The following is a 25,945-nucleotide window of genomic DNA, read 5'->3' on the forward strand; positions in this document are numbered from 1 at the left end:
AAGAACAGCAGTGGTGAAATAAAGTACCAAGGCCTTTTATACATAAACTTGCAGATTTCTCCTGAGAATTTTTACAGTGAAATCCCTTTGTGAGCAATCCCACTGCAGTTGATTATGTTTCAGGATTTAAAAAAAAAATTGAAATATTTAATCTCAATTCTGTTTAAAATGAAATTTGTAACAAAGCATAATACTCAGAGAGCAGCAACAGTAAATAGTATGCATTTTATGAAAGCTAAGGGGGGTAACACTTAAGAGCCGACTGTGAAAGAAGTGATCTTAAGGTACCTTTTGGGATCTTCCAGTTGGAGTTATTAGACTGGCCTGTGAGACAGCCAATCTAAATTAATCTGGTGGCAATAGCACCTACAAAGTAAGGAGTATCTATGAAGAAGGGTGTGTAACATAAGAAATATTCCAAAAACCATGTCTGTTTAGATCAGCTTCCTGCTCAAATGTTGTACACAATTTGCTGAGTGTTGCATCCAAAACCGTACAGAGTTCTGGGATATGCCAAGTCTGCCTGTAAACTAGCATCATTGCTCTTTTAAGTATAATTGTATAGAGAGAGTTCTTAAAGATCATGTGTATTTGATAAATATGCTAATTTTCATGTACAGACCTTATTATAGTTTATTCTTTTCCATGATGTATTCTCTTTTCCCCCGTAAGGGAGAGTGACAGATTTATCAATAACAATAATAAAAAATAAGTTGTATTTCATAAAAGCCTGCTTTTATTACAACATGTCTTGTTTGCTTACTCACACACTCACAATTCCTACCCTCCCCTTTCTATCTACCCATATACAGAGATACAGTGGGGCTGACAGAGTTACAGGCCACATGATTTGAATGGATTCAGGAAGGCTGTTAGTTCCAGCATTTAGGGTTCTCCAGGTAAGGTCAAACTAGGGGAAGGCAAATTTAGAGAAAAACGGTAATAACTCAATATTGGAGCTAAATAACTACTCAATGATTACGAACCCAATAAAATAGTACAGGATATAACTTTTTTTAAAAATGTTAAAATGACATAGCTACTTACGCTGTAATGTCAGCCCATCAATTACCTGATAAGGGTGATTGTGAATGGAAGACTCTTACAGTAGGGAGTACTGATTCATCTGATTCCTTCAGTTAATGTATGGAAGAAAAGACAACCCTTTTATTAACCTTTTGGCATTTTTATTGCAAAAGTTTGTAGCTTTTTATAATGTAATAACACAAAAATACATACATGTTACATAGGAGGCTTTTTTCCAATATTAACAAATATACAAGTCGAAAAATGAAAGGATTATTAACACTTATTTGGCAAAATGATATACACTTAAATTACGTTGCCCTTAAAAGGAAGCTGTCTTATGCATAGGAAACATGCCCCCTTTCCCCCTTACAAAGGGGTCTGTATGCTTTGGTAGCCTGCAGAGAAAAGGGTTTTATGGTTACAGTCTTACATAGCAAACAGGAGTATATAGATGCAAAATTACCCACATTTAATGAATGGGGATGCTATGTAAGGCACTTGGAACAGAAGTTGTGTCCCTTGGACCTGTTAACATTTGATAATATTTTATAACAGCACCATCATATTTTTTTTACTCAAATACAGTGCATTGAACTGCATAGTGTGTACCACTTGTGTCAGCAGATACATTCTCTAACTGTAACGAAAAAGCGTTTTTGTTTTTTTTTTCAAATCTAAAGCTGCATACAAAAACAGTATTTTGAAACATGCCATACAATATACTTTAAAATGGTTTTTTTTGATTTTTAAAAAAATACATTTTATGTCACATGATTAGAGTACTGAACGTGATAAATAAAAACGTATTTGACATTTACTTAGTCCCATTCTCGTTTTTAAGAACTTTTATGGCTGGTTCACAGACCCAAATTAGCACAAGTCATTGATAATCCAGTCATTAATGTTTAAATATGTATACTACAGTCATGTATAACTTGATTTGGGTGTCATCTTGACCATTAAGTTGATGGAACTGGTTGCTTTAATGTAACACTTAAAATACTGTTTTCTTTAGTTTTACCCTAATGATATGTGCAGACACACATTTAAAATCTTTAAATCATTTTACAGTAGCATTTCTTCCTAATACTGTATTAGGAATAGGTAAGGATATCATTAGTTCTGCTAATCACATACAGTACATCATACAGTAGTGTAGCCAGATACATAATATACTAAAATACATGTGACAAATGTACAATATATACTGACTGAGATCATTATATAGCAAAATGCATGGATTACACACTGAAATTCATTGACTACACGAACTGTAGGAGCTAGAATACATTCACTTTCTAACCCATACACCCTATTGTGAAAAGCTAATTTTTGAGAACTCAAATTGCTGGTTGAAAATGCACATGTGGTCTTTCATGTTTGGGTATTTGTATCAACCAGATCCTAAGTGATTTCATTGACCTTTAACATGCTTAAGTAAGTTATTGGGTTGTCCGTGTCATGTCATTGCTACTTTTGTGTTTTAGTTTTGGGTTTGTCCTGCTTCGTATAAAGTGGCCATTTCAAGATGACGCCATGAATATGGCCAACAGGCTGTAGCATTTTAGTGTGCGTGAATGCGTTTCAGTAAGTGGTGTATGAAAATAATGTTAACCTATATATTTCAGTACTTGTGTAAACTGTATTACAGTGTATATAGCTTTACTTACTGTATGATGTACTGACTTGCATGGTGCATCATGTCTGTATACTTGTATTATAATTCTGATGTAGCACTGCCAGGAAATATGCTTGAGCTTTGAAGTCTACCCAAAGGATTAACCTCCTTCTTAAAACAGCAGCTCATTAAAGTAGCCAATCTTGATATACTGTATTTACATAATACTTGGTAGACCCTGATATTGATATGATACAGCCATATAAATGTCTTTGTCTCAGATTGTTTGAATTAGATAGTATGTATCATATTCAAATAATGTAACATTAAGATATACTGTTTCATTATTATTATTTTCTGTATATAGAGTGGCCAGAAAGCCCATGAGTGACCTTGCCGCTGTGATCTTTTGTGACGTGGATATAGGTACCAAAAAGACAAAATGAATAATAAGACAACTGTATTCATTGGTTTGTCATAAAAACCATTGTTGCCTGAAACCTGACTGAAATTGTACACTTAAATTATGTTTAAAAGTCTTTAAAACATTGGCACTTTATGATACAAACTAAATCCAAGGGTTTTAAAATGTTATTAATAGTTATATTAGTAAGTGCTTTTTTAAATTCTGAATCTGAAGTAATGCTTTACTAACAATGCTCTTAACTTTAATACTAGTGTACATAAAAAGTAGGTCTGTATTATATCGAATGCCCTTTGGGGAAAGTGCACTTCCATGCGTGAATTTTTTTAATTGATCTCACTGGCAAATACAACAGATTCACAGACATTTAGAATTCTATAATGAGTTTGTAGTTACCATGGTTACAAACAAATTAAATGTTGTTATTGCACAGGGGAGCTGCCAGTCAACTTTCATATCAAACGAGTACCTCAATACACCCTATCCACATTAGTTTGTTGATTACAATGGTCAAAATCCTGAAATATTATTTTATCATACCTGTGGCAAAATTAATTGTAACCACGATGGCTGCATGGAAAATAAACAACCACATTGCTCTAAACTTCACAGCTAGTTATTCAATTTAATTCATCTTAGTCAATATCGCCAGCCAGCTTCTGTAGAATTACCTTTGGACATTTTATATTATAAGCTCCAATTTAACGAATTAAATTTATAACTTTTTTTCTGTAATGAGAAACCAAAATAAAACAAAAGGTAGCCGCAGCAACTTGCTCAGTTTTGGGTTGTTCAGTTATGTGGCTGTGAATTGAATTCCTGACAGATGTTGTGTATGATTTTGGGCACAAACTTGTAGAGGCTGTCAAACTCATCCACGAAGAAGGAATGTTCTTTATCGGGGTCAGTAGCAATGTATTCCAGCTCCTCCTGGGCAGCCCAGGCAATGCCAATCGAGTATGCGATCACACCTAGGAGGAAAATATGCAGTCATCAGTCACATTATTGTTACATTAGATAGTCCAGGGAAACCAGTCAAAAATCCTATTTTATATTCTGACTCATTTTACGCTTCATTCAACGAACTACTAACTAATGAAAATAACACTTGCCCATGGGAGTGCTAATACTTTAATGTATTAATCTTGTAAACACATACAGGTTTTCTTGACACTGCGCTGAAGATTTTTCCTCCTTGGCTGAAACAGAACCATATTGTAATATGTTTGGTTTTATTCCCCTGTTAATTTATTACCCTGGGTATATGAATTCAAATTCAAAATAATCGTTATTATGTTAAAAATATTACACAGAAAAATGCAGGAGATAGCAAATGTAAACAATGTTCTTGTAAAAATTACAAAACGTGTAGAGTACAAAACAGACTGTGTTGTATTGCAGCTTTTTTCTGAATTAAAATCTGTAAATGCTTTAGCACAAAATCATAGGTTTGAGAAAAGTTTAATATCAGAATACAGCCATCAGATGCTTCCCAGACATGACTTTATTTATCTATTTGTGAAATAAGCTAAGCTAAACTCATTCCCACACTGCTTTCATCTCTTACCGTTGCGATGAACGGCCAGTGCTGGTGCCTGGACGTCGTCATAGGAACGCCCGTCTGTGATGACGATCATGATCTTGCGCTTGCTGGGCTTGGATTTGCTGAAGAGCTGCTCCGAGGCGTAGGTGATTGCTGCCCCCGTGCTGGTGCCTCCACTCCAGTAGTTAATGCGCTTGATGGCATTGAGCAATTCTGGTTTGCTGTTGTACTGGCTGAAGGCAAACTCCAGCCGTTGCTCATAAGTGTACTGCACGGCACCCACACGTGTGTCTGTATCTGAGATTTCAAACTCCTTGGTTATGTTGGCCACAAACTGCAGCACAGTACGGAAGTTGCCCGTGCCCACACTGCTGGAGCCGTCAATGACGAAGGCAATGTCAGCTGCATTGAGGCAGGTCTTGCTGCATACGAGCCGGTCTGTATCACAGACCCGCTTCACTAGGGGCTGAACTGCCTTGCGCAGCGCGAACCAGCTGGGCACACTCATAGAGAAGAAACCATTCGTCCTGCAAACAGCCTGTGGTCATACAGAACAAAATAACACTAAAACAGTAAAATGTTTAATGAGCTGTATTTAACATTTGACAAGTGGAATCTCTTTGCCTTTCATGAGTGTTCCAAACCTGTGTATCCCTATGATATACTGGGACGTCACAAATGTATCCACTGACACAGCACAGTAACCTGTCGCACAGTGACTGATTTGGTTGAAACCAAACTCGGAGTAGGAACCAAACTTAGCAGCTGACTTTTTTAATTTAAAAAAATAGGACCTTAAAAAAAGGATCAAATCACTAGCCATCCACTTCAAAGACATCTGTTCTTTTCTCATACACTTAATGTGCCCTGTAGTTATCACTTTAATAATTACAACAGTTCTGTGAAGTCATCCTTTGATCTTCTGGTTGAATAATGAAAGACTGTGGATTTGTCAAAGAACCTGCGATTACCTTGTCTGCGAAGTTTGCCTCCACAATATTTTGCTTCTCGCTCTCATCTGGGCCTTCAATGGTGATGAAGAAGATGTTGATTCCTGATTCCCTGGCCAGACGCGAGGCCTCCTCCACCTTGTCAGTGGGCCAGCCATCCACCAGCACCACGGCAACATTGGGAGAGCCCCCTCGATTGCCACTGGCATCACTGAAGAAGTGTTTGTTGGTATAGGACAAGGCCTTTCCTGAAAGGAACCAACACATAAGGAGAAACCAAACAATACAACACACATCGCAGCACTAAAATTTAAATTACACAATCAATTGCCATTTACATCTACAAAAGGGCACACTCAAAGATATTGGTTACACTGGATTTTGATTGTTATTAGTACCCATTTTGTTTGAAATAAGAACTAGCTAATCAATATAAATGTTTTTGAGACTGGTTCTCAGTGTTAATGGAACTGAATCCTAAATCCTAATGTTAATGAGATTAGAGTTAATGAGATTGGGGCAGACTTATTTCTACAAAAGCTTACTAGTATCAATTGTTTTTGAGTTTAGTTATGTAGTTATGTCTGTTACTTACCGACATTGGAGAGTCCCCCCTTCTGGACAATCTTCTCTATTACAGGCTTCAGGTCACTGGAACTGGAGTAGGTCTTCAGGTTGAATTCTGTGACTGGATTATTGCTTTAGCAACAATCAACCAAAATAATCAGTCACATTTCTAATTTCATAGCTCAAAATATAAATACTATATACAGTAGTCTCTGGCTAAGAGAACACCCCTCTGGAAGCGAGCAAAGTGTTCACTAAGACAGAGTTGACCACCGGACACAATATGCCAAGGCCGATCACAATATGCAAATGTATGTATTACTGATGTCATTACGCACATACATCAACATATGAAATAAACAGAATAAGAGAAAGGCAATAGGCAAGTGTATGTTAATAAACTATAATAATAAACTAACTGACAGACTCAATTAACAAAGCTCTCCTACATACGCTAAAAATGCAGCAGCGCCTTGAAGAGTAATTATATACGAGAATTAATTTTAACACAATGGTTATTAACACAGTTCCCCTACACATGTTAAATGTAGCAGCAACTCTAGAATAAACTATTTGAATTTCAGTTTGATAATGATGAGTTATCATGTTACAATACAGCACTGTATCTGTTTTGAATCGGTTTGCAACGAATCGCTATCGGGGTCAAAAAGGTGTCCTTTTAAGCGAAGTTCCTGTTACTTTAGGCAGAGCATTTACAATGCAAACTTTGTTTCGCCACAAGGTTGGTCCCTAAGCCGAAGTGTTCTCTTAGGAGGTGTTCCTATACGTGGAGACTACTGTACAACCTTTGTCTATAGACTCCTTGTGTATTTAGGATGTACTTAAAGGATTCTGGTGGGATAATAGTACCGTGCTGTACTTGTAGAATCTTCCAACCGTAATTATAAAACAGTACCCCGTAATTGAAACTAAAAGAAACTTAAGAAATGAAATGACAAACATTTTAATTGAAGACATTTTAAACATTTGTCATTACATTTAGTTTTGTACTTGTAAAATACTGTTAGAATACTGTTCCCAGTTATGGTCACCAACAAAAAAGACTGGTATGACTATAAAGAAAAGGGCAGTTAGGATATATACTTTATATCATCATTTTTTGCTTTACCTGTTTAGTCCTGTCGTGTGTGTGATCTATCATTTTTTTATTATTGTTACTGCTTAGGTCATTATTTACCAGGCTAACTAACTAGAAAGTGTCCTTTTTCAACCACTGGATCTGTGGATGAAAGCTGAACTTCTGAATTTCGGTGGGGTGCAACTGCGATTTCGGCTCCCTCTGTAATTGTATAGAGGTGCTCTACTTACTCAGTTGACACAGTTGTACAGTCCTAGTTGTTATTTCTCACTTCAGAAATTCAGCATTTTGCCAATAGATAATTATACAAAACAGACATGCAGGAGGATATTAAAGAAATCCAAGAAATTAAATAGTACTGAAATGTGGCTGGTAAACATATTCATTTAATGGTAGCTTTGAGGAAATAATTAAATAATTTTTCTCTAGAAAAAGGGGGACTTTAACTGAAGTGTATAAAATCCTATATTGTATAAATTTACAATGGAACTGAGAACAATTATGTTCAAAACACAAGGTAGGACGCACTTCTTACAGCGACTGTAATACGTGCTTGGAACAGTGTTTACTAGGTGTAATAGTAACAATTAAAACTCCTATGGTTTCAGAAGTATGTACTGATAGTCCCAAAAGTGGAACATACCACAATTCACAACTTTTCATTGTCCATCTACCTTCAGGCATATGTGTAAACAGTGCAGGTTAGGTACTGTATGCATGTTGGAGCATGGTGGGTGTCACAGAGTTGCAGGCATTGGGAATCACATTCTGAAGGTCAGTCGACAGCCTTTGGTTCCAGACTTGCACCCTGTACAATATTCTATATCTTCCTAGTTCTCAGTACTCGGCAACAGTCATGACATTTAATCATCCTCTGCATGGCTGTAATCAGCATCCAGATAAGCTGCGTACCTGCCATTTTTATGGATTAAAAAATCTGAAATACGCACTAAATTTATATTTAATGCATAAACATTATCCAATTTCTAGCTAGCCCTGTTGTCTTTGCTGCCAATCATGGTAGGAATAAGAAAAATGTAAAGCTACACAGGTTGAAGCGTAAGCACCCCAGCCCAGCTATAAATCCAGCTGGAACCGTCGTCAGAGGCAACCGTATAATATTAAACAAACTGTTTCATAACTTAATAATGCATTTCCTTATATCTGTATGGCTTAATACTGAAGTTTTAACATGTTCACTACAAGAAATGTAATTAATTTGCAGAGTCAGTGTGATACCTCGAAAAAAATGCACCCAGCCGATAAATAACCGTGTAGAACACACGTGGTTGTACAGTAGTTCAAAGTAACATTGCAGTTAAAAAGGCTCTTTTTTAATGCCTTCCCCATTACCATTAAATATTGTACAGTATTTAGCAAGATTACTCATGACTTCAAGGTAATGTCGTATTTTACCCCATAAAAATAAATGTAACTCTCTCAGTGTTAAAATTAGAGGGTAAGTTACTCCCAGACCCAAAACCTTATCTGGAGTTTACTTTACCAGGCGTTATTATTCAACCACCTTCTTATGGAACTTTATCCATCTAATTTGCCATTTCTCACTGTTAATTGATTGCTTTCTCCTCTGTGGTAGCACCGTAGTCATGTCTGGAGGTGCTTTTTTTACAGCAGAGTTTGTCTGGGCAATGTACACTGGGTGAGTCTGGCTAGCACAAAGCGCTTTACAGTCTAGCAAGTCACTGAGGGGTAGATGTACTAAGATGGGCCAGTCGCAGCGCAAATACACCACAATTTGCATTTTTGTTGCAACAATTCACAAAGTATACATTTTTTGTCGTATGTACTAAGAGAAAATATGTTAATTAAAAGAACCGCAATAGACTAATTTAAATAGTTCTTGCGTCTTGTTATCCATTACCGATTGGGATATACCTCTGTGTAACCTCATTTACCTCAGCACGTTTGTCAAAGCTGCTCGAAGAGCCCCCTTTGCATCATGCGTGGAGTCCCTATCCCAGAGGGGATCAATTTATTTTCAGGCCTGCTGTGTTGGAGTGAGCGCAGCAATCTCGAAAGGTAATAGATAACATTTATATTTCAGGAAACCAGGAAATGATATATAATGTATGAAATGTTATCCCATTATTGATTTGGGTTAGCATACCCAAGCTGTCACAAGTGAAGGCTAGAACAGGAGGCTCTTAGCACTCTGGAGGCTCTTAGCACTCTGGTCCCAAAGCCCATGTTTTGAGAACCCATAACATTTAATCCATAGGACCTAAAAAAGTGTGGGGAGAACCCACACCTCAGTGTGCGTGCTGTAAAGAGTAGACTGAATAGCCGCCCAAAGCACTCTGGTATAAAAAGCCCAGGGTTTGGGGAATCTATGACATCTATTGTAAGAAAACTAGAGAAAAAAGTGTATTGTAAACCCACACTATGGTATATGTGTATCAAAGGGTAGACTTGAGTGGCTGACCTTAGCACTCTGGTCCCAAAACCAGGAATTAAGACAGTCTATAGAACCTAGTGAAAGTACGGGGGGGTATGGGGGGGTGGGGGGGGGGTTGCCCATACTGCAGCATTGCATACGTTAGACAGATACACCCTGGAATAATGCTGTGTGAAGCGCTGCCTGTGTGGGTGACTTGGCACACATTAGCCAGTCGCCCAGAAAATTGACAACTCTGATGCCTTTGAGTCTCAGTGGGGCCAGCGTCCATGCACTTGGAAAATGTGCACGATGCCATGGAGAGGCCAAATGGCAGGACACGGAACTCGTAGGAGGTTCCCTGAAAAGCGAACCATAAGTGCTTCCTGTGGCCGGGTCTTATGGGGATGTGGAAATAGGCATTCTTGAAGTCCACTGTGGTGAACCAGTTGCCTGGCCTCATTGCCTAGAACAGCTGTTGCATCTTGAATATCCGTCGCCTCAAGAACAGTTTGTGCTGTCTGAGGTTGAGGATTGAGGCCACCATCCCCTTTTCGGCTCCAGGAAGTACCTGGAGTAAAGACCCTCCCTCTCGTCGAGAGGATGTATGATGGAGATGCCTGTTTTGGTAACAGGGCTGACACCTCCTGAGAAACCAAGATAGGATCTTGTGGATTCATGACCATTGTTGTGGTCATGCCCCAAATGGGGGGTGTGGCCACGGATAGAGTAACCGGTCTGAATGGTGGTGCGAACCCAGGTGTCCGTGGTGCATGAGCGCCAGTAGTTCAGATGTGCCTGGTGAAAACGGGCCCTAGACCTGTGGCAGCAAAGACTAGGGCTGTTGGTTTTCTGGGGGGGGCGCCCCTTTTCCCTGTCTGGGCGCAGAACATCTCTTGTTGCTGCGCCTCGCTTGTTGAGGGGCCAGGAAACGGTTCGACGCAGTTGCCTTTGTGGAAGCATTGGTAGAACGTACTGGCTTCGGGGGCTGTGGGGGCCTCGGCCATCTGTGCGTTGCAACATTAGGAAGAAGGCTTGTAAGCTCCTTAGAGGGCAGCCACCGGCACTGTGATATTCCTGACCAAAGTTTGCACGCTGTACTTTTACAGCTGGAGCAGATGTTCATTAACCAGGTGCAGCTTGTCCAACCGCTTGGGTGAGAGCCTGTGGACTGCAGCAGTGGAGACTGGTAAGCTACCAATATGCTGCTGTAGTTGCCCAGGCGCGTGGCAAACACAGTTGCCATGTAGTCTTTCTTAAGCAGCACTTCAGTGACGCGACATTGCTTGTCAGGGCAAGAAACGTCCTTTGAAAGTGACGTCCTCTGGACCAGTGAGGCAATGGAAGCCTCAACAGGCTGGAAATGAGCAAGGCCCAGCTTCTCTGCATCGTGCACCTCATAACGGTTGTCAATTGCTTGGGAGACAGTAGGGGCAGTTGCACCTTCTCTAAAAAGTCTAGCAGTACCGGGGGAGCGAGCACTGTCGCATGGAAGTTGTGACCATGTCAAAGAGTGAACGTCTGGATTCCATTTCTGGTGGCCAGGGCAACTGCAGAGCTGCAGTTGCCCACTTAACCAGAGTAAAGCTCCTCTGACATGGAGGGGGCCATTGCAAAAGACATGGCATAAGAGAACTTGGAGTGACAGTGTTTGCTCCTCTTCCTAGGAGAAGGGGAGGAAGAAACCTCTGACTGAGGAAGACCGTGATGAACACGATGAGGCTGCTGTGCCGGTGTAAGGGACGCAGAACATTCCTTAGACAGGCAGGCATGCCTGCTTTCCAGTGTCCGCATGTAAAACAGGGCACGAGTCACAAAAATCCGGTGAAATGTTGCTGTTGCATAAAACGCATCGGTGAAACCCAGGCACAGTGCAGAGAGCTGTATCCAGAACAGCCATTCAGTAAATGCGGTAAAATTTCAAGTGCACGTATATTTAGGTATATATGGTAAGTTGCAGCACTGTGGGCAGTAAATACGGTACAGCAGAGCTGTCTGGGTGTTAAGCAATACACTTAGGCACACGCGAGAGATGCACTGAAATAAAGAGTGCGCTCCATCTTTTTAATAAACTGGTACCAGCTTGGAACCAGATGCAACCACCCAATGTTTGTGCAGGACTCTGCAACGACCAGTGGGCTCAGCACCAACCAGTACGGAGCAACTATCCGAGCCAGATTTGTAATGCCCGTACGGGCTCGGTACCGAGCCGTGGAGGCACGTGGTGGTGCACAGAAAAGTGAATGTTCTGCGGTGGACACTTGACAAGAATGCACAGCTTGCACCAGAATTTTAATGCAGGGGCTGAGATCTGCCAGCTAACTTGCTCCTATTAGTAACCTTCGCTTGAACACTAAAGTGGCATAAGACAATGGGCAGACTCCAGTCAACACAGCCACGCAGTGTAGCTGTAAACAGCCTTTAACAGCCTTTAGCGAGTGTCTCGTCCTGAAGTGCGGAGAAGCTGGCTGATCAGTCAGGCAGCTGCAACTAGAGGCTGCCTATGAGCAAAGGCTTTGTAGCCTAGCAACAGGGAGACAGGCCATATCCACGGAACAATCTCCCTACATAGAAAGAAAGGATGAAAAGTAACTGCATTTTTCTTTCCTAATGTTAGTAATACAAATATTACTCTCTCGGTTTTTTTTTGGAGCTAGAGGGAGAGAAAAATAAATAGAAAGAAAGAACGTGGGTTTTGCCCAGAGCGGGGAAATGGATCCCTGCTGGCTTCCAGCAATACAAAAGGCAGCGGCGGAAGTAACCAGAACCGAGGGCTAAAGGTGCAGAAAACACACAAAAGTATGATATATACTAAAAGTGTGAATATTTTTCCTGAAGGAAAAGGGAGAGAAGTAGAAACATTTTCGACTTCTCACAAACAACCGTGACGGTCAGCGCAGGCTCCTTCTCAGGCAAGGCTGAAGAGAAAATGGCGCTGATCCCTTCTGCTCATCACACTTTCCTCGGGGGCAGGGACTTCATGTCTGATGCAGAGGGGGCTCTTCAAGCAACTTGTGCATAAGGGCTCAGGTAAATTGGGTTACACAGAGGTATATCCCATTTGGTAATGGAATAACATTTTGTACTTGAAAGGGAAACCTCAGTATGATATTAAGAAAATCAGTGCAATCCTTTTTACCCGAATTGAATAATGCCCAGCATAGGACCGGCCATTCCAACATCAAGTGCTTGGGAAATATCAGCCAGGAATTCTTTTTGGATTTTAAAGCGGCGCTTTCCTATGCTCCAGCTCCCATCCATTAGGAACACAATGTCCACTTTGCAATCTGTAGGAGCAAACACCAAAAACAAAAACTAGTAAGAGTCATCAACTGAAACTGGGTTTTACCCATTTTCCATTCAAATAATTAATAAATCTTCACTGTTTTGCGAAATGGAATGCATCAGGATGAAACAGCAGGTAATGAGTTTATTAATGTTTTTCTGTTTAACACAATATTTCATATTTGTCTGCACCAATGCTGTCATTACAGTGCTTAATCCCAACTAACACTTGTCTTTTATTAGTAAATATAATTTCTTTACATACTTGGATCTCCCTGAGAAAAGGGTTCTTGAAATTTGGGGACTGAATCCTGTTCTTTGACACCAAAGCCTGGAAATAGAGATTGTAATTAGAGAATAACCAACAGTATGCACAATAGGATTGTTAATTATTCTAAAACCTTTTATTTAAACATTTTTGGATAGTATCAGCCAATCAGATGTCTTAATGCAAAATATATACCTGCTAGATAAGAATGTTCTTGCTTTCATCACAGATGTTGCCCACTGTTGTGGGTTTAATTTAATTACAGCTGTATTCTCTTGATAATAGGGCAGCAGTGTGGAGTAGTGGTTAGGGCTCTGGACTCTTGACCAGAGGGTCATGGGTTCAATCCAAGGTGGGGGACACTGCTGCTGTACCCTTGAGCAAGGTACTGTACCTAGATTGCTCCAGTAAAAACCAAACTGTATAAATGGGTAATTGTATGTAAAAAATAATGTGATACAATTGGAAATTGCCCTGGATAAGGACATCTGCTAAGAAAATAATAATATAATCTTTATTTCACTATTTTGAATTCTACCCTCACAGAATTAGGACAGGTTAGATTTTCTATTATTTTGGGAGTCTCAATAAGATATATGAACTTATTTTGTTAGCTATAACCACTTTAAATGAACGTCAATTTGACCTTCCTTGTTTCTGCCAGTGTATATTATTCGAACAGGTGTGCTTAGGGATTACTATAAGAAACTATTAAATCATTTTGGATTACCAATCATTTATTTGCTTAAAACGTTTTGATAGAAAAGTGTCACACAATAAATCATATCAATGTTTCAAAAAAGTTATCTGTACATCTGCAGTGAAAGAACAGAAACTAGCATGAACTAGCGCATAGATTACACAATTGCAATTGTATAGCACAGAAAGAAACATTCACTCACTGTTTTTTTCAGGGAACTTGCAAGCATTTCTACAGAATTGGTAAGCTTAAACAAATACGTAAATGCATCTGTGCCCATGAAATAATGTGTTTATATTAAATAAAGGCATGCACAATTAGAACTGTATCTACATATCTACTATTTGCTTTATACATAAAATGTAATACATTTATATATATATATATTCATTTCATTTTCCCAAATTCAGTACTCTAGTTAATTGTCTCTGCTGCATAATTATTTAGAGCACCTTACTCTGAAATGCCACACATGGTGCCCCCCTGTGCCTATTCAGTGTTTCTTTTGAAGAGGAAGAGATGTAGTATAACCTGAGTCCTACCTGTGTCAAAGGGCTTTACATCAGGCTTCCAGGCATCGACAGTCTCTACTGTTTTAAAAATATTACATATTTTGTTTTATTACCATATACATGTGACATTGGTGTTCAGAAATCAGATTTCAAGTGAAAACAGTGAACATGGAGTGTACGTATATGGGCACTTGTTGGGGGAAAAAAACAAACACATTCTCAACATATAAACGACAGCAACAACTTAACAATTCTCACTGTCTCCCACAGAGCCGGGGAGGAAGTATAAGGAGGGCTAGCTTTTAGGCTTTTGCTTTATTCGACTGCTGGTCTTACTTTCTATGAACCCCTCAGCTATGAAGGAAAAGAATAAACAGAGCAGAAAGTAAATTACTTTCCAAAACTTCAACGTGGGATACCTGCTATACAATTGCACATAACCATTGAGCTCTAAGTAGCAATTTATAGATTTGCTACTGCGGCCAGTTTAGAGGAAAGGTGCAGCCAATCAGCCCATATATTTACTAGGACTCGACTTTATTAAATGTGACCAGCTTCTCCAGTCAAACCATGCAGCTAGCTTCCAAATGTAATACACTCCATAATGTGCACAGCAATGCCAGCAAGCTATTATATACAGCACTGTGCTACGCAAAGCCAGGCAGTTTGCTTGCAGCAGCTAAATGCTGAAACATTTCATATTTAAGATTTGTACTGAAGGATTACTTTCAATAAAATTACAAACAGTGAAGCAAAAAATATACAATCATGTTGTACCTAATAAATTACAGCTGCACTACTGTTTACAATAAATTGCAGCAAGGAAAACCTAAAAGACATTATACAAAGTATACAAACAATTTTGCTAACATCTTCAATAAGGTGCTACAAAAGTTTTTGACTAATGTTTGTCAACCTAGATTCATACATGCCAACAGTCCTTATATAGTCGGGACAGTCTCGATTTCCTAGCAAATGTCTGCGTCCCGATGCATAGGAAGAAAGTCCTGATATTTACCCATAGAAAAAAATATATTCTGCACAGTAGAGTTAGTGAAAAGCACATGCTGTGCTCTTCGTGCAGCTGACACATCTGCTGATCACTAACTTATACAAAGGTAAGAATGCTTCATTATGTCTGTTTTTACTGTTGTGTCATGTTGAGTTGAGGGGGGATACGTCTATTATATGATAATGAGTGTTTTTTGCGTATGACTCCTCCCATGTGTATGATGTATTGACCCCCCCTCCAGAGATGAGCGTCCCGTTGAACAAAGGCCACATAGAACCACTCGGTTGATACATCCTGGATATATTGCTTTTCAATAGGGGGATTTCAGCAGTCAAAAGCTACAGAGCAATTGTAGAATAGCTGGAGGCACTTTGAATATACGTGTGAGCATCAGGAACGGGTTATGGTAACAGTTATTCAATATGTTCCGGTATTGTGTTGTGTTGCATGGTGTCACGCTTTGTCTGGGGCATGTTGTGACAGAGAGCAAATTAATCCTAGTCAACAATCTCCCTCCCGACCTGTGAGGGCACTGTATAACAGGAACAGTGTGCCCCGGACTGGATGGTTTGGCAGTTCATTCCAGGGTCAGTTGGAAGTCGGCCATCCAGAAAGGGGGTGGAGTCACATTGCTGTAATGCGGTAGCCGATGTGTCAGTCAGGGATTGGAGGATACGTGATTGCGCTCGCTACCAAAGGGGGTGTGACTGAGGGTATATCAGGGGATGTCGCAAAGCAATCTGTTCCTTTGTTATGGTTATGGAAAGATCTGTAAAGGATGTACAAACGAAAAAGTACTGTTTAGTGTTGTCTTATCTGTCTGTTTAACTGTTGTTATTTGTTATTCTAGACAGCTAAATATCCGGGAGCTGTCGCGCTAAGCCAGCATCAAACACGGACTACACTGCACTACTGTTGTCACCGATTATTGTATTAAATCACTACTTGCACTAGGAGTTATTATTATTTTAGGACTGAACCCTTTGGTTTACCTGCGCTATACACATCGTAGTGTAGAGCCAGGTATTATTATTTAAGGTTGCCAAACAAGCAACCGAGCACAAATAAAGAGCTGTTTTTCACTGTGGACTGTGTTGTGTTTGTTATTACTGAGCACTTCATCACCTCTACACCTGCGCACTGCAAACCACTTTGCCACTGTGGTAGAATAGTATTATAATCCCCATTGTGAAGTCTTATCCCATTTTACTAAAGGGGGAGGAAAACACACCTCTTAGAGAAAATGCAATGGTGTCACAGAGGCCATGAGCTACGCAGCTTGGTGTACGTAGGTCTTTTTCTCAATGTAAATGTTTATACTATGAATTTCCTCACCAAATGCAATGGCTATATACTAATGGACAAGAGAAGCACAAGGGTAGCTACAGTACAATGGCGCCATTGGTAGACATTTTTATGTTATTACCAATGATATTACAATACTGGGAACCAACACATGTCAGTACAGGTGTGCTACTGTGCACACTTGTACCATATCAGAACTGCTGTGTAATATTTGCTCCAACTCCATTGTACTGCTATTGCTGGTAATGATATGCTTTGATATTGGCATTGCTAGGGCAAAGTGTCTCAATGGTATTTTTGAACTTCTTTATAGTTTACCATACCCTGTGATTTACCTTTACTATGCTTTTTCAATGCTTGACTATATTTTGCTATGATTCCACCAAGGCATAACACAGTAAACATTTGTAAGGGTATATCAGGAGAACTAACTCTATTAATGCTTTGAATTCTGATTTATTGTGAATCAAGCTTATCAGTTAGCAACATAACCTTGATTTCATCTGGAAAGGCAGGGCCCATACCAAAAAATACAAGCAAATAAGTTATTTGGACCATGTGAAAAAAACACATCACTGGTATGTGAACACAGTTTATTGGTTCTCATTTTGCATATGAATCAACTTTGCTTTTTGGTGGCAAAATGCAAGCAACCAGACAAGCACTGCTAACTTCTCATGGAATCTTGGAGCTGGGTATTCCCAGTGATTCAATGGCTTACCTGGGGTGCCATCACCTCCTACTTCAGTCCAGGTATAGCCAGTATCTGGTACAACAGCACTAATATCTGTATACAGAGAATGGAGATCAGTCACTAGGATGAAAACCAGGGGGTTGAATATTTTTATATTCAATCTATAACTTTGTATTTTAAGGCACTATTGTTATACAGGTATATGGAAAGTTTAATGTATAGCCCAATTAATTTTTAAATGTATTTTTATTGATTTATTGAGTTCAAACTCTGATTTAAAACACAGCCATGGGAACGTTGAGCTGCCAGTACATGGACTGCTCTTTACAGAGCTTAGAAGATGTGAACGTGAACTGTGGTATAATAAAAATGCCCCTGAGTCAGTGGTTTAATAAAAATGCACTCGAGTCACGTGACTCAACTTTGGTTATAGTTTATTTTCCAAGTTATTTATTTATTCATGGTTTATCACATTAGTTTAAGGTTATGTTGTAGGCTGATGAGCCGTTCCATCTGAAGGTGTTAATACTCCTCATTAGTAATGCATTTCACTTGTGGTCTTATGGGATGGTTCCATACTTTCAAGACCAAGTATGTCCATTTTGCATTAATATATAAAAAAGAGCATTTACGTCAATACCTGTCTGCCTTATCTGTCCTGTCTGCCAGTCTGGCCTTTGGTATATGTGGTGCCAGTCCCTTCTAGTGAAAGCTGCAGGAGAGATTACATCTGTATTTGAGGCAACAATTAGACAAGCAACTACGAAAGCAGCAGCAGTTGCACTGGTACTTTGCTCTGAAATGTGTTCCCCCTCTCATGGACTCAGCTGTTGAGAGGAGAAATACAGCCAAAAACATGCAAACAGTGCATATAACCAGGAAAATGGCCAAATCAGCATCTATATGTTTAGTTAGTACAAGTATTCTCATCTAGCCAACATATTAGGAGCAATTGTGAAAAACAAAGCAGCAAAGTGTAAACTGAATGCTATAATATGAACGAACTGTGCTGTTGTGTGAGCATCACAATTGGATTCACAGAACTGTAGGAGCAAAGAAGAGTTTCCAAATTGCCAGTTTAAGGCCAGTTGCAGCTCAGCTAATATCAACCATCTGGCAACAAACCCAAGGGACTGTGTGACAGCAGGCTCAGAGCGAATTATCCCCCCTCCTATTAATTTATTGTCCCAGTTTCACAATAATGAAAAACAGAAGAGAACTCCAAATCCCATCAGCCCTTAGGAAACCAAGGGGTTTCTCTAGCCAGTTGTAGTGAGGCAGATGGACTGAAGAGATCTCATACTTACAAGTATAAAACTTATCAGCTGTATCAAATTTTTCATTTAGCTTACAGATGATAAGGTTCCTCTAAAAAATAAACACAATCCCCTAAATTCTCAAAGCTACATTTGTAAAATGAATAAGAATACTTACAAGCTCCTAAATAAAAAAGTTTTTTGTTTATTTCGGATTTGATAACTTTATTGGGTGTGCTTTTCTTTTTATGGTTTAAAATTGTGCTATTTACAGTTAAAAGCTTTGAGTATTTACCCCAATGTGTTTTGACATATATCTTGCCCTTTAGGCATTACAGACCATAGTCCCTGAGCTCAGTTAGCTAAGAGAAGCAATGCTGTGGGGAAAGCGGAAAATTTTGCTTCCTTTATACATGTGGCCACTCCTCAATTAGCATCAATTACCTAATTGGGGAATGGCCAATCCTGTGATTGCTGGCAGGGACAGATTTAACCCCATCCCGACCAACCTTACATTCCCACACACACTATTTACAGCGGCACAAGGGGTAATTTAATTTGCACTAAAGCTGAAATAACTATTCAAAGAAAAAAAGCTGACTGACCTCACTTCAGCAGTACATAATCATGTCAACTACAAGACTAGCAGATACTGACTACCTTGACAAAGACCAATACTGCAGTAACAACTGAAACCTACAAAAACATTTTCTAGTTTCTTTATAGTGGCAGTAAGTGGAACGTGAATGTGTTGTTTCAATTGAAACAGCTGTGTCAAAATCACAGATTAATTATGCACAGTAGTCTCAGTAGACAAATGTTTTTAGTGCCAGTCCCCAAGCCTGTAAAAAATTAAGCTTAACCTTGCCTTTCTGCAAGGACAGCTCTGGGCAACATTTCTTTTGTTTGAGGAAGACTCTTCCAGTGGTTCAATGATAAATTAAACCATTCATTTGCCTTATTATTATAGAATTTATTCTCTTTTTCAAGTAACCCAGGTCTCCATTCCATGCACTAGAAGCATAATACAATGTGTTTTATAAGCCAATATGGATGGGAAGCATGAACTCTGTCTGTTGGCTTAGGGTCAACTTTTTATTAACACGAGTAAGAACCTTTTTCCAGTGAGGTATTGATCCTACCATGTTTTACAACTACAGTATGGGGACTGGGACATTCCCATGGTTCCACACCGAGACCGTGGCTGGGCTGGGATAGACTCCCTTTGCCATCAATCCATCAATGGTTATATGCTATAGAACAAACAACCAATTAATCTTATTTAATTGATAAGAATATTGGCTGAGGCCAGTGTAACTAATTTTCTGTCACATCAATCAAAGTTAATGTAATACACACTCCACTTGCTTTTGGACCTCACTCCTGCCTTCTTTATTCTTTCTGCAATACTAGTATATCCACTGTACAAGGCAGACAACAACGTGCCCATGTATAGTACATTACAGTTCACTTGCATCTAATTATATAGGGACCAATGTTAGCTGTTTCATCCCACAGTCTTTTTGATGGGGGATGGATTCCACAAGCAGATTCATCATTGAAAGTCATGCAGTTAAGTCTTTCTTCATGCTGGAAACATGTTAACTTGAAAACTATACAACTTTATAAAACAGAATCCATGGAATGAAGACTTCCAACAGCAGTATTGTTTTTCTGCTATGCACTCACATAACGGCATAGAGCAAACACTCCTGCACAGTATGGATTTGGCATAAGCAGTTGTCCTCTTCAAATGAGGAGAGGGCAAAAAATTAGGACGCAGTGTAATCTTTGATTCGTGTAGACATTCTCGCCGGGTTTATTGATTTATAAATCGATTAATAAATGATGAAATAATAGATCTATTGCTGTATTTAAAACTGACACATTTTATCATTGTGAATGTATGATGTTGCATTATGACTCCAAACACTGCTACACTGAAACCTGGAGCATTTGCTTTTCCCACTGATGAGCCAGGTTTTCAAACACTCACTGGGGTTGGCTTGCCCAGCTTGTCGGGGTCTGTCTTGAGGGGGCTGGTTCACACGGTTATAAGCTGAATTCAGGGAGATAAAATAGAGATTAGATTTAAACAGTGAATGTAATAAACATTAGTTGTAAATGCCTTTTTGTTTGATTTACCTTGTTACATATAGAGCTACAACAGACAGCTATCTTTTTCAGACCGATACAGTATTTGTAAGCAATAACTAACTAGAGAAGGCATCAAGACTACAAGGACATAACAGATTTCTGAGTGGATAAATCAAGATGGAAAGCAAATGCACCCTGTAATTATAGCTTATTATACAGTATGACAAATATTTTAGTCTTGGATTTTAACTGAATCAGATGACTTAAAGAGAAGCAGAGTCTGACTTCATCCGAATCAGATGTTTGTTTAGCCATACATGTACGTAATGCACTCCATAAGGGTTAGATAAAGAAAAAGGTTGTTAAGAGTGGTAAGAGCTAGTGTCATTGAGTGTACAACCTCACTGCAAAAGTCCTGTGTATCTTGAAATTCTACATGAATCAGTGAACCCTCCACAACCTTTGTTTACTATGTAAAAATGTTTACTTTCGTTAATAAAATGAATAAAGCTGATAGTTCAAGGTTTGCGAGTTGAAACAGTGTAATGGCCATTGCAATTTGCTATCAGAAGTGAAGCTGGAAACTTAATAGTTCTGTTTATCAATATAAATCAATATAAAATAAGTATTTATTTATTTGTATAATGGTAATCAGGTGACCACAGAGAAAGAACACATACGAAGCAAAACAAGAACAAACAAATGTACCGGTATTAAAAAAGTGCTAACCAATATTTTGAAATGCGTTTTCTAACCACTTACTAACATTTGCAGCATTATCATAAGTTTCTTGCGTTAAAGAACTGTTGGTTCTTTGCTTGTTTTAAGTACAGCAATGTAGATACAAATAATATAAATAATATCAATAAATGAACAAATAAATACAAAAAAAAGTTTCTTCCATTTATCTAATTACATCCCGTGTATAGGTGAGTGGCATAAAGTCACCCAACATCATTGTGAAAGACTGGTGGAGAGCATGCCAAGACGCATGAAAGCTGTGCTTGAAAATCAGGGTTATTCCACCAAATATTGATTTCTGAACTCTTCCTGAGTTAAAACATTAGTATTGTGATGTTTAAAAATGAATATGAACTTATTTTCTTTGCATTATTTGAGGTCTGACAACACTGCATCTTTTTTGTTATTTTGACCAGTTGTCATTTTCTGCAAATAAATGCTCTAAATGACAATATTTTTATTTGGAATTTGGGAGAAATGTTGTCAGTAGTTTATAGAATAAAACAAAAATGTTAATTTTACCCAAACCTATAAATAGTAAAACCAGAGAAACTGATAATTTTGCAGTGGTCTCTTAATTTTTTCCAGAGCTGTATATATATATAGACACACACACAGTGGAGTAAGAAAGACCAATCCAGGACCTAGTATACAGTGAAGTAATCCTTTGAAGGAATTTTTGCCAACAATACACACAGAAAGCAGCACCATGCAAAACAGATTTAAAGTCAGCAATGTATTTACTCAGGTTTTCAGGTGCCAGTGTCCAATCACTGTTGAATTTCTACTTGAATAGGTGGAAGAGCCCCTGAATGCCTTAAAAACAGTTTAGTTAGTTGTATAGTGCTAAGCAGGACTTTTAAAATGAATGTTTAAAAAATGGCAGTAAAGTAAAATAAAACAAACACCTTAATGGTGTAAGACATACCTGGTGTTGGCCCCTTTCCTTGTGCATTCTGGGCCTGCCCTGAAGTGTATGTTCAGAATGAGAAACCATTTAAATGATGTGAAATCTAGTTAAAATGCATTATGTGATCATCAAGCTTGATGCACAGGTCCTCAAAATCCATGCATTAAAAATAAACATGGTTTATCGATTCCATCCACATATCAACAACCCTCAAGCCTCCTGGGACTCTTGCTGTTACAGTATATTGGTTTCCTAATTCCAAAACTATTGCTTCAATTTGTCCCACAAATAACTATTTCCAAGTGTGATTCACTGTGATTCAGCATATCTCATGTGGATAAGCAATGTTCCTGAGATGGAATTAAAGCCTTACATGCACAGTTCTGGTGCAAGTACTTTATAGGTACTATATATTGTTCTTTTTTTTACGTACTTGCATAAATTTGATTCTTGATTAATTTTGGATGACCTCAAAGAGTGAGACCTTTTCTGGAGGCTGTAAATCAATGCTGAAGGTGCACAATGAGATGACAAAATCAGGATGATAGTTTTAATCTGTTTAGTTCCATGAAACCAAATACAGATACCATATCAACAACAACAACAACAAAAAAAATAATAGTACTGAAGTGTCTATTGATGTAGCTTACAAAAAGTACATTCTGGTGCAAACGTGTATTAAACAGGGTCAGACTAATTCAGCTTGTGGATGGAAGTGCGTATCGGTATGTGGATCACATTATTATTATTTGTTTATTTAGCAGACGCCTTTATCCAAGGCGACTTACAGAGACTAGGGTGTGTGAACTATGCATCAGCTGCAGAATCACTTACAACTGCGTCTCACCCGAAAAACGGAGCACAAGGAGGTTAAGTGACTTGCTCAGGGTCACACAATGAGTCAGCGGCTGAGGTAGGATTTGAACCAGGGACCTTCTGGTTACAAGCCCGTCTCTTTAACCACTGGACCACACAGCCTCGACCATTACAGACAGTATTTGTACGTGTTTATTTAGTAAATGTATTTATATACCTGTTCTTAATTCTTCATGTCAAAAACTTTATGTGCTTTGGAACAAGGGAAACGACAGGGTTTTGTTGATATTTGGATGCAGATAGATCAGCCCTGCATTGCCAATTAAACATGCATCAATAATAATCATAAATAAAAGCAGAATAAAACCTTCAAATTCAGATCATATACCTTATCAGTAATGAGATCCAAAATTAGAAATTAATACACAGGGTCCACTCGGCTAAATCCGAATGTACCGGTATTCTTGGAAACACTGTTAAACTAATAATAAGCTCCACACCAGGCAGCAGTATTCATGTCTGGAATTGCTACAGTACCTCTGGTTAAATCTGCAAGCCATTGCTGTTTACTGTTTGTGTCATCAAGATTGACCTTGCTTGACATAATTTTCTATTTCAGTCTAATGTAGGTCTGACTTAACTTACTGAACTGTAAAAAATGAAGTGTACAGAAAAATATAAATTATATTATTACCGGTACATTATTAATATAAGATTATTTGATTAGTATTACCAGATTTAAATCATTTTAAATGTTAACAAAAGAGCATCGTTTTCTATTGGAATATATGTTTTTGTTGTTATCACATTATGTTATTTATTTATGAGTTGATATCTGTACATTCGTTTACATTAAATTATTAACATGTTAGGCATTGACTATATGTACAAGCATTCAGAAATATCCTGATGCACCTAAACACACAGACAAACACAGACAGATGGCACAGGGGAAACAAAAGAAGTAACATGCAACCAGCACAGGGGGCACCTAACCCAAGACATCAAACAATACACCATAGACACAGCCATTGAGAACTGCACTTACTTGAACTTGCAGCTGTGATTAGAGAGGCATAGAGTGGGTGATTGCTACCTGAATCAGAAATACAGCATAAAGCCAGCATTTAATACTACTGCTTAATCCTCAAAGGCCTGATTGTAAAAGACAGACTGGCATGCTCAAAAGACTGCCGCGGACACGACAGATAGCTCTGCGGAGTAAATATTTGAATACTGTGAATATTTACTGATGTGGCATTTACTAATTTAATCTTACTAACATGCCTTGGACAGTTAAGCAGGTACAGAATAAATTTACTCTAATGTTACTTAACCAAAGGGTGCATTGAGTGTACGAAGTGATAACAGTCTTCTGAGTGTATAACTTCTGAAGTGAAGTCAAGGAAATTATACTAGACAGGGGGGACTGCTGTCACCATTTACACTATATGCACACTGTAGGTATAGCTGTGAGAGTTTTGGTCATTCCTTGTTTTAAGGTCTTGGTTTTTAGAGACAGGCTTCTGTTGCTGTGCTGTCAATGAACTCTTTACTTATATAATTTGGCATTACATTCAACTTTGCTTTAAGTTGAACTAAACTGGACAGACAAGAACAAGTAGCATCACTGGTGTAGTCTCTTGAGTTTTAACGTCAATTTTATTACCAGTCCTTAAACTGCAGTCTGCTATTATTCTGTTTTTTCAGAGAAACAAAGGCACAAAGATTTACATAACTGGCAGGCTGGCAAGGAGCTGACAATTTAGTCTGTGAATATCACATTTCAAATAATTCACATTATTAATAGTTTACAGTAATTCAATAAGTGCTGTATTAAATTAAATAGTATATTTTGAAAGAGTAATGGAATAGCTTGGGATCTGACAAGAACAGATACACTTTAAGTTATTTTTAAACTGCTGTAACTGAACATTCTTGAAACTGTGTTACGAGTAAAATATATGATTTTACTCAAACTTAATTTTTCTCTCATACTTGTTGACCCAACCACACAACTTCACAACCATTCCAATCAATCTGCTGTCTGTGTGACACAACCTCTTCCCAGCGACTAACCTGCTTCTCTGACTTTGTGTGCGGCTGCACGGGGTTTAACAGTGGTAATAGTTGTCGTGGTAGGTGGCTGAATGGTGGTGGTGGTCGTTGGTTTGGGTGTGGTGGTTGTGGGTTCAGGAGTTGTAGTCGTTGGCTCTAGAGTCGTTGTGGTTTGATGGGTAGTTGTTGCTGGAGAGGCCTTGACTTCTTTTTGTCCTACTTCCAAAAGAAAGCTGAATTACTCTTTGTTTGTTCATAACATAGTTCTACACACTACATGCATACACAAGTGTTTGCTTATTGTTGTCGTGCTTCCAAAAGAATACTGAATCCAAAATAAATTTGAATTTAAATAATTTGTGAAATTACATTTCTGTACTTCTTGATTTAGGACTACACCACTGCATACTATGTACTAATGATTGTTTGGAGACTTTTGCTTTAAAATAACGACTTATTGAGGCTGATCTAGTGACTTTCAGATGTGAAAAGTTGGCAACACTGTCATGAGTGAAAGCCGGATGTGCAGCTGAAAGTGAATTTCATAATGCTGAATTAAGTACTTGTTCGATTCATGAAGACAATGGCATTGAGCAAACCATCCTCGAGTAACAAAGGAAAGTATGAGACTTTAAGCTAGAATGGGAGGAAGAGTTTGCTTTCAGT

At 38.6% G+C, this 25,945-nt stretch overlaps 1 protein-coding gene across 2 annotated transcripts in view; it reads right to left on the reverse strand.

Annotated features, from left to right (window-relative positions):
• Positions 1 to 1,181: 1,181 nt before the first annotated feature.
• LOC117410802 (vitrin-like) overlaps positions 1,182 to 25,945 on the reverse strand; it is a 40,899-nt gene continuing 16,135 nt past the window's right edge. Inside the window, exons 7-19 of one of the 2 annotated variants that reach the window (XM_034017635.3) lie at positions 25,301 to 25,495; positions 24,270 to 24,317; positions 22,424 to 22,462; positions 20,654 to 20,716; positions 18,042 to 18,113; positions 17,429 to 17,494; positions 14,421 to 14,468; positions 13,176 to 13,241; positions 12,765 to 12,912; positions 6,160 to 6,263; positions 5,586 to 5,812; positions 4,639 to 5,152; positions 1,182 to 4,042 (exon numbers count right to left, since the gene is read on the reverse strand). In XM_034017635.3, coding sequence (XP_033873526.1) covers positions 3,864 to 4,042; positions 4,639 to 5,152; positions 5,586 to 5,812; positions 6,160 to 6,263; positions 12,765 to 12,912; positions 13,176 to 13,241; positions 14,421 to 14,468; positions 17,429 to 17,494; positions 18,042 to 18,113; positions 20,654 to 20,716; positions 22,424 to 22,462; positions 24,270 to 24,317; positions 25,301 to 25,495 — 1,769 coding nt within the window. In that variant the 3' untranslated portion in view covers positions 1,182 to 3,863. The remainder of the gene's footprint in view (positions 4,043 to 4,638; positions 5,153 to 5,585; positions 5,813 to 6,159; positions 6,264 to 12,764; positions 12,913 to 13,175; positions 13,242 to 14,420; positions 14,469 to 17,428; positions 17,495 to 18,041; positions 18,114 to 20,653; positions 20,717 to 22,423; positions 22,463 to 24,269; positions 24,318 to 25,300; positions 25,496 to 25,945) is intronic. The other variant, XM_059025446.1, reaches the window with a different exon arrangement.

The sequence above is a fragment of the Acipenser ruthenus genome, chromosome 6 (genome assembly GCF_902713425.1).
Source record: "Acipenser ruthenus chromosome 6, fAciRut3.2 maternal haplotype, whole genome shotgun sequence".
Taxonomy (NCBI): domain Eukaryota; kingdom Metazoa; phylum Chordata; class Actinopteri; order Acipenseriformes; family Acipenseridae; genus Acipenser; species Acipenser ruthenus.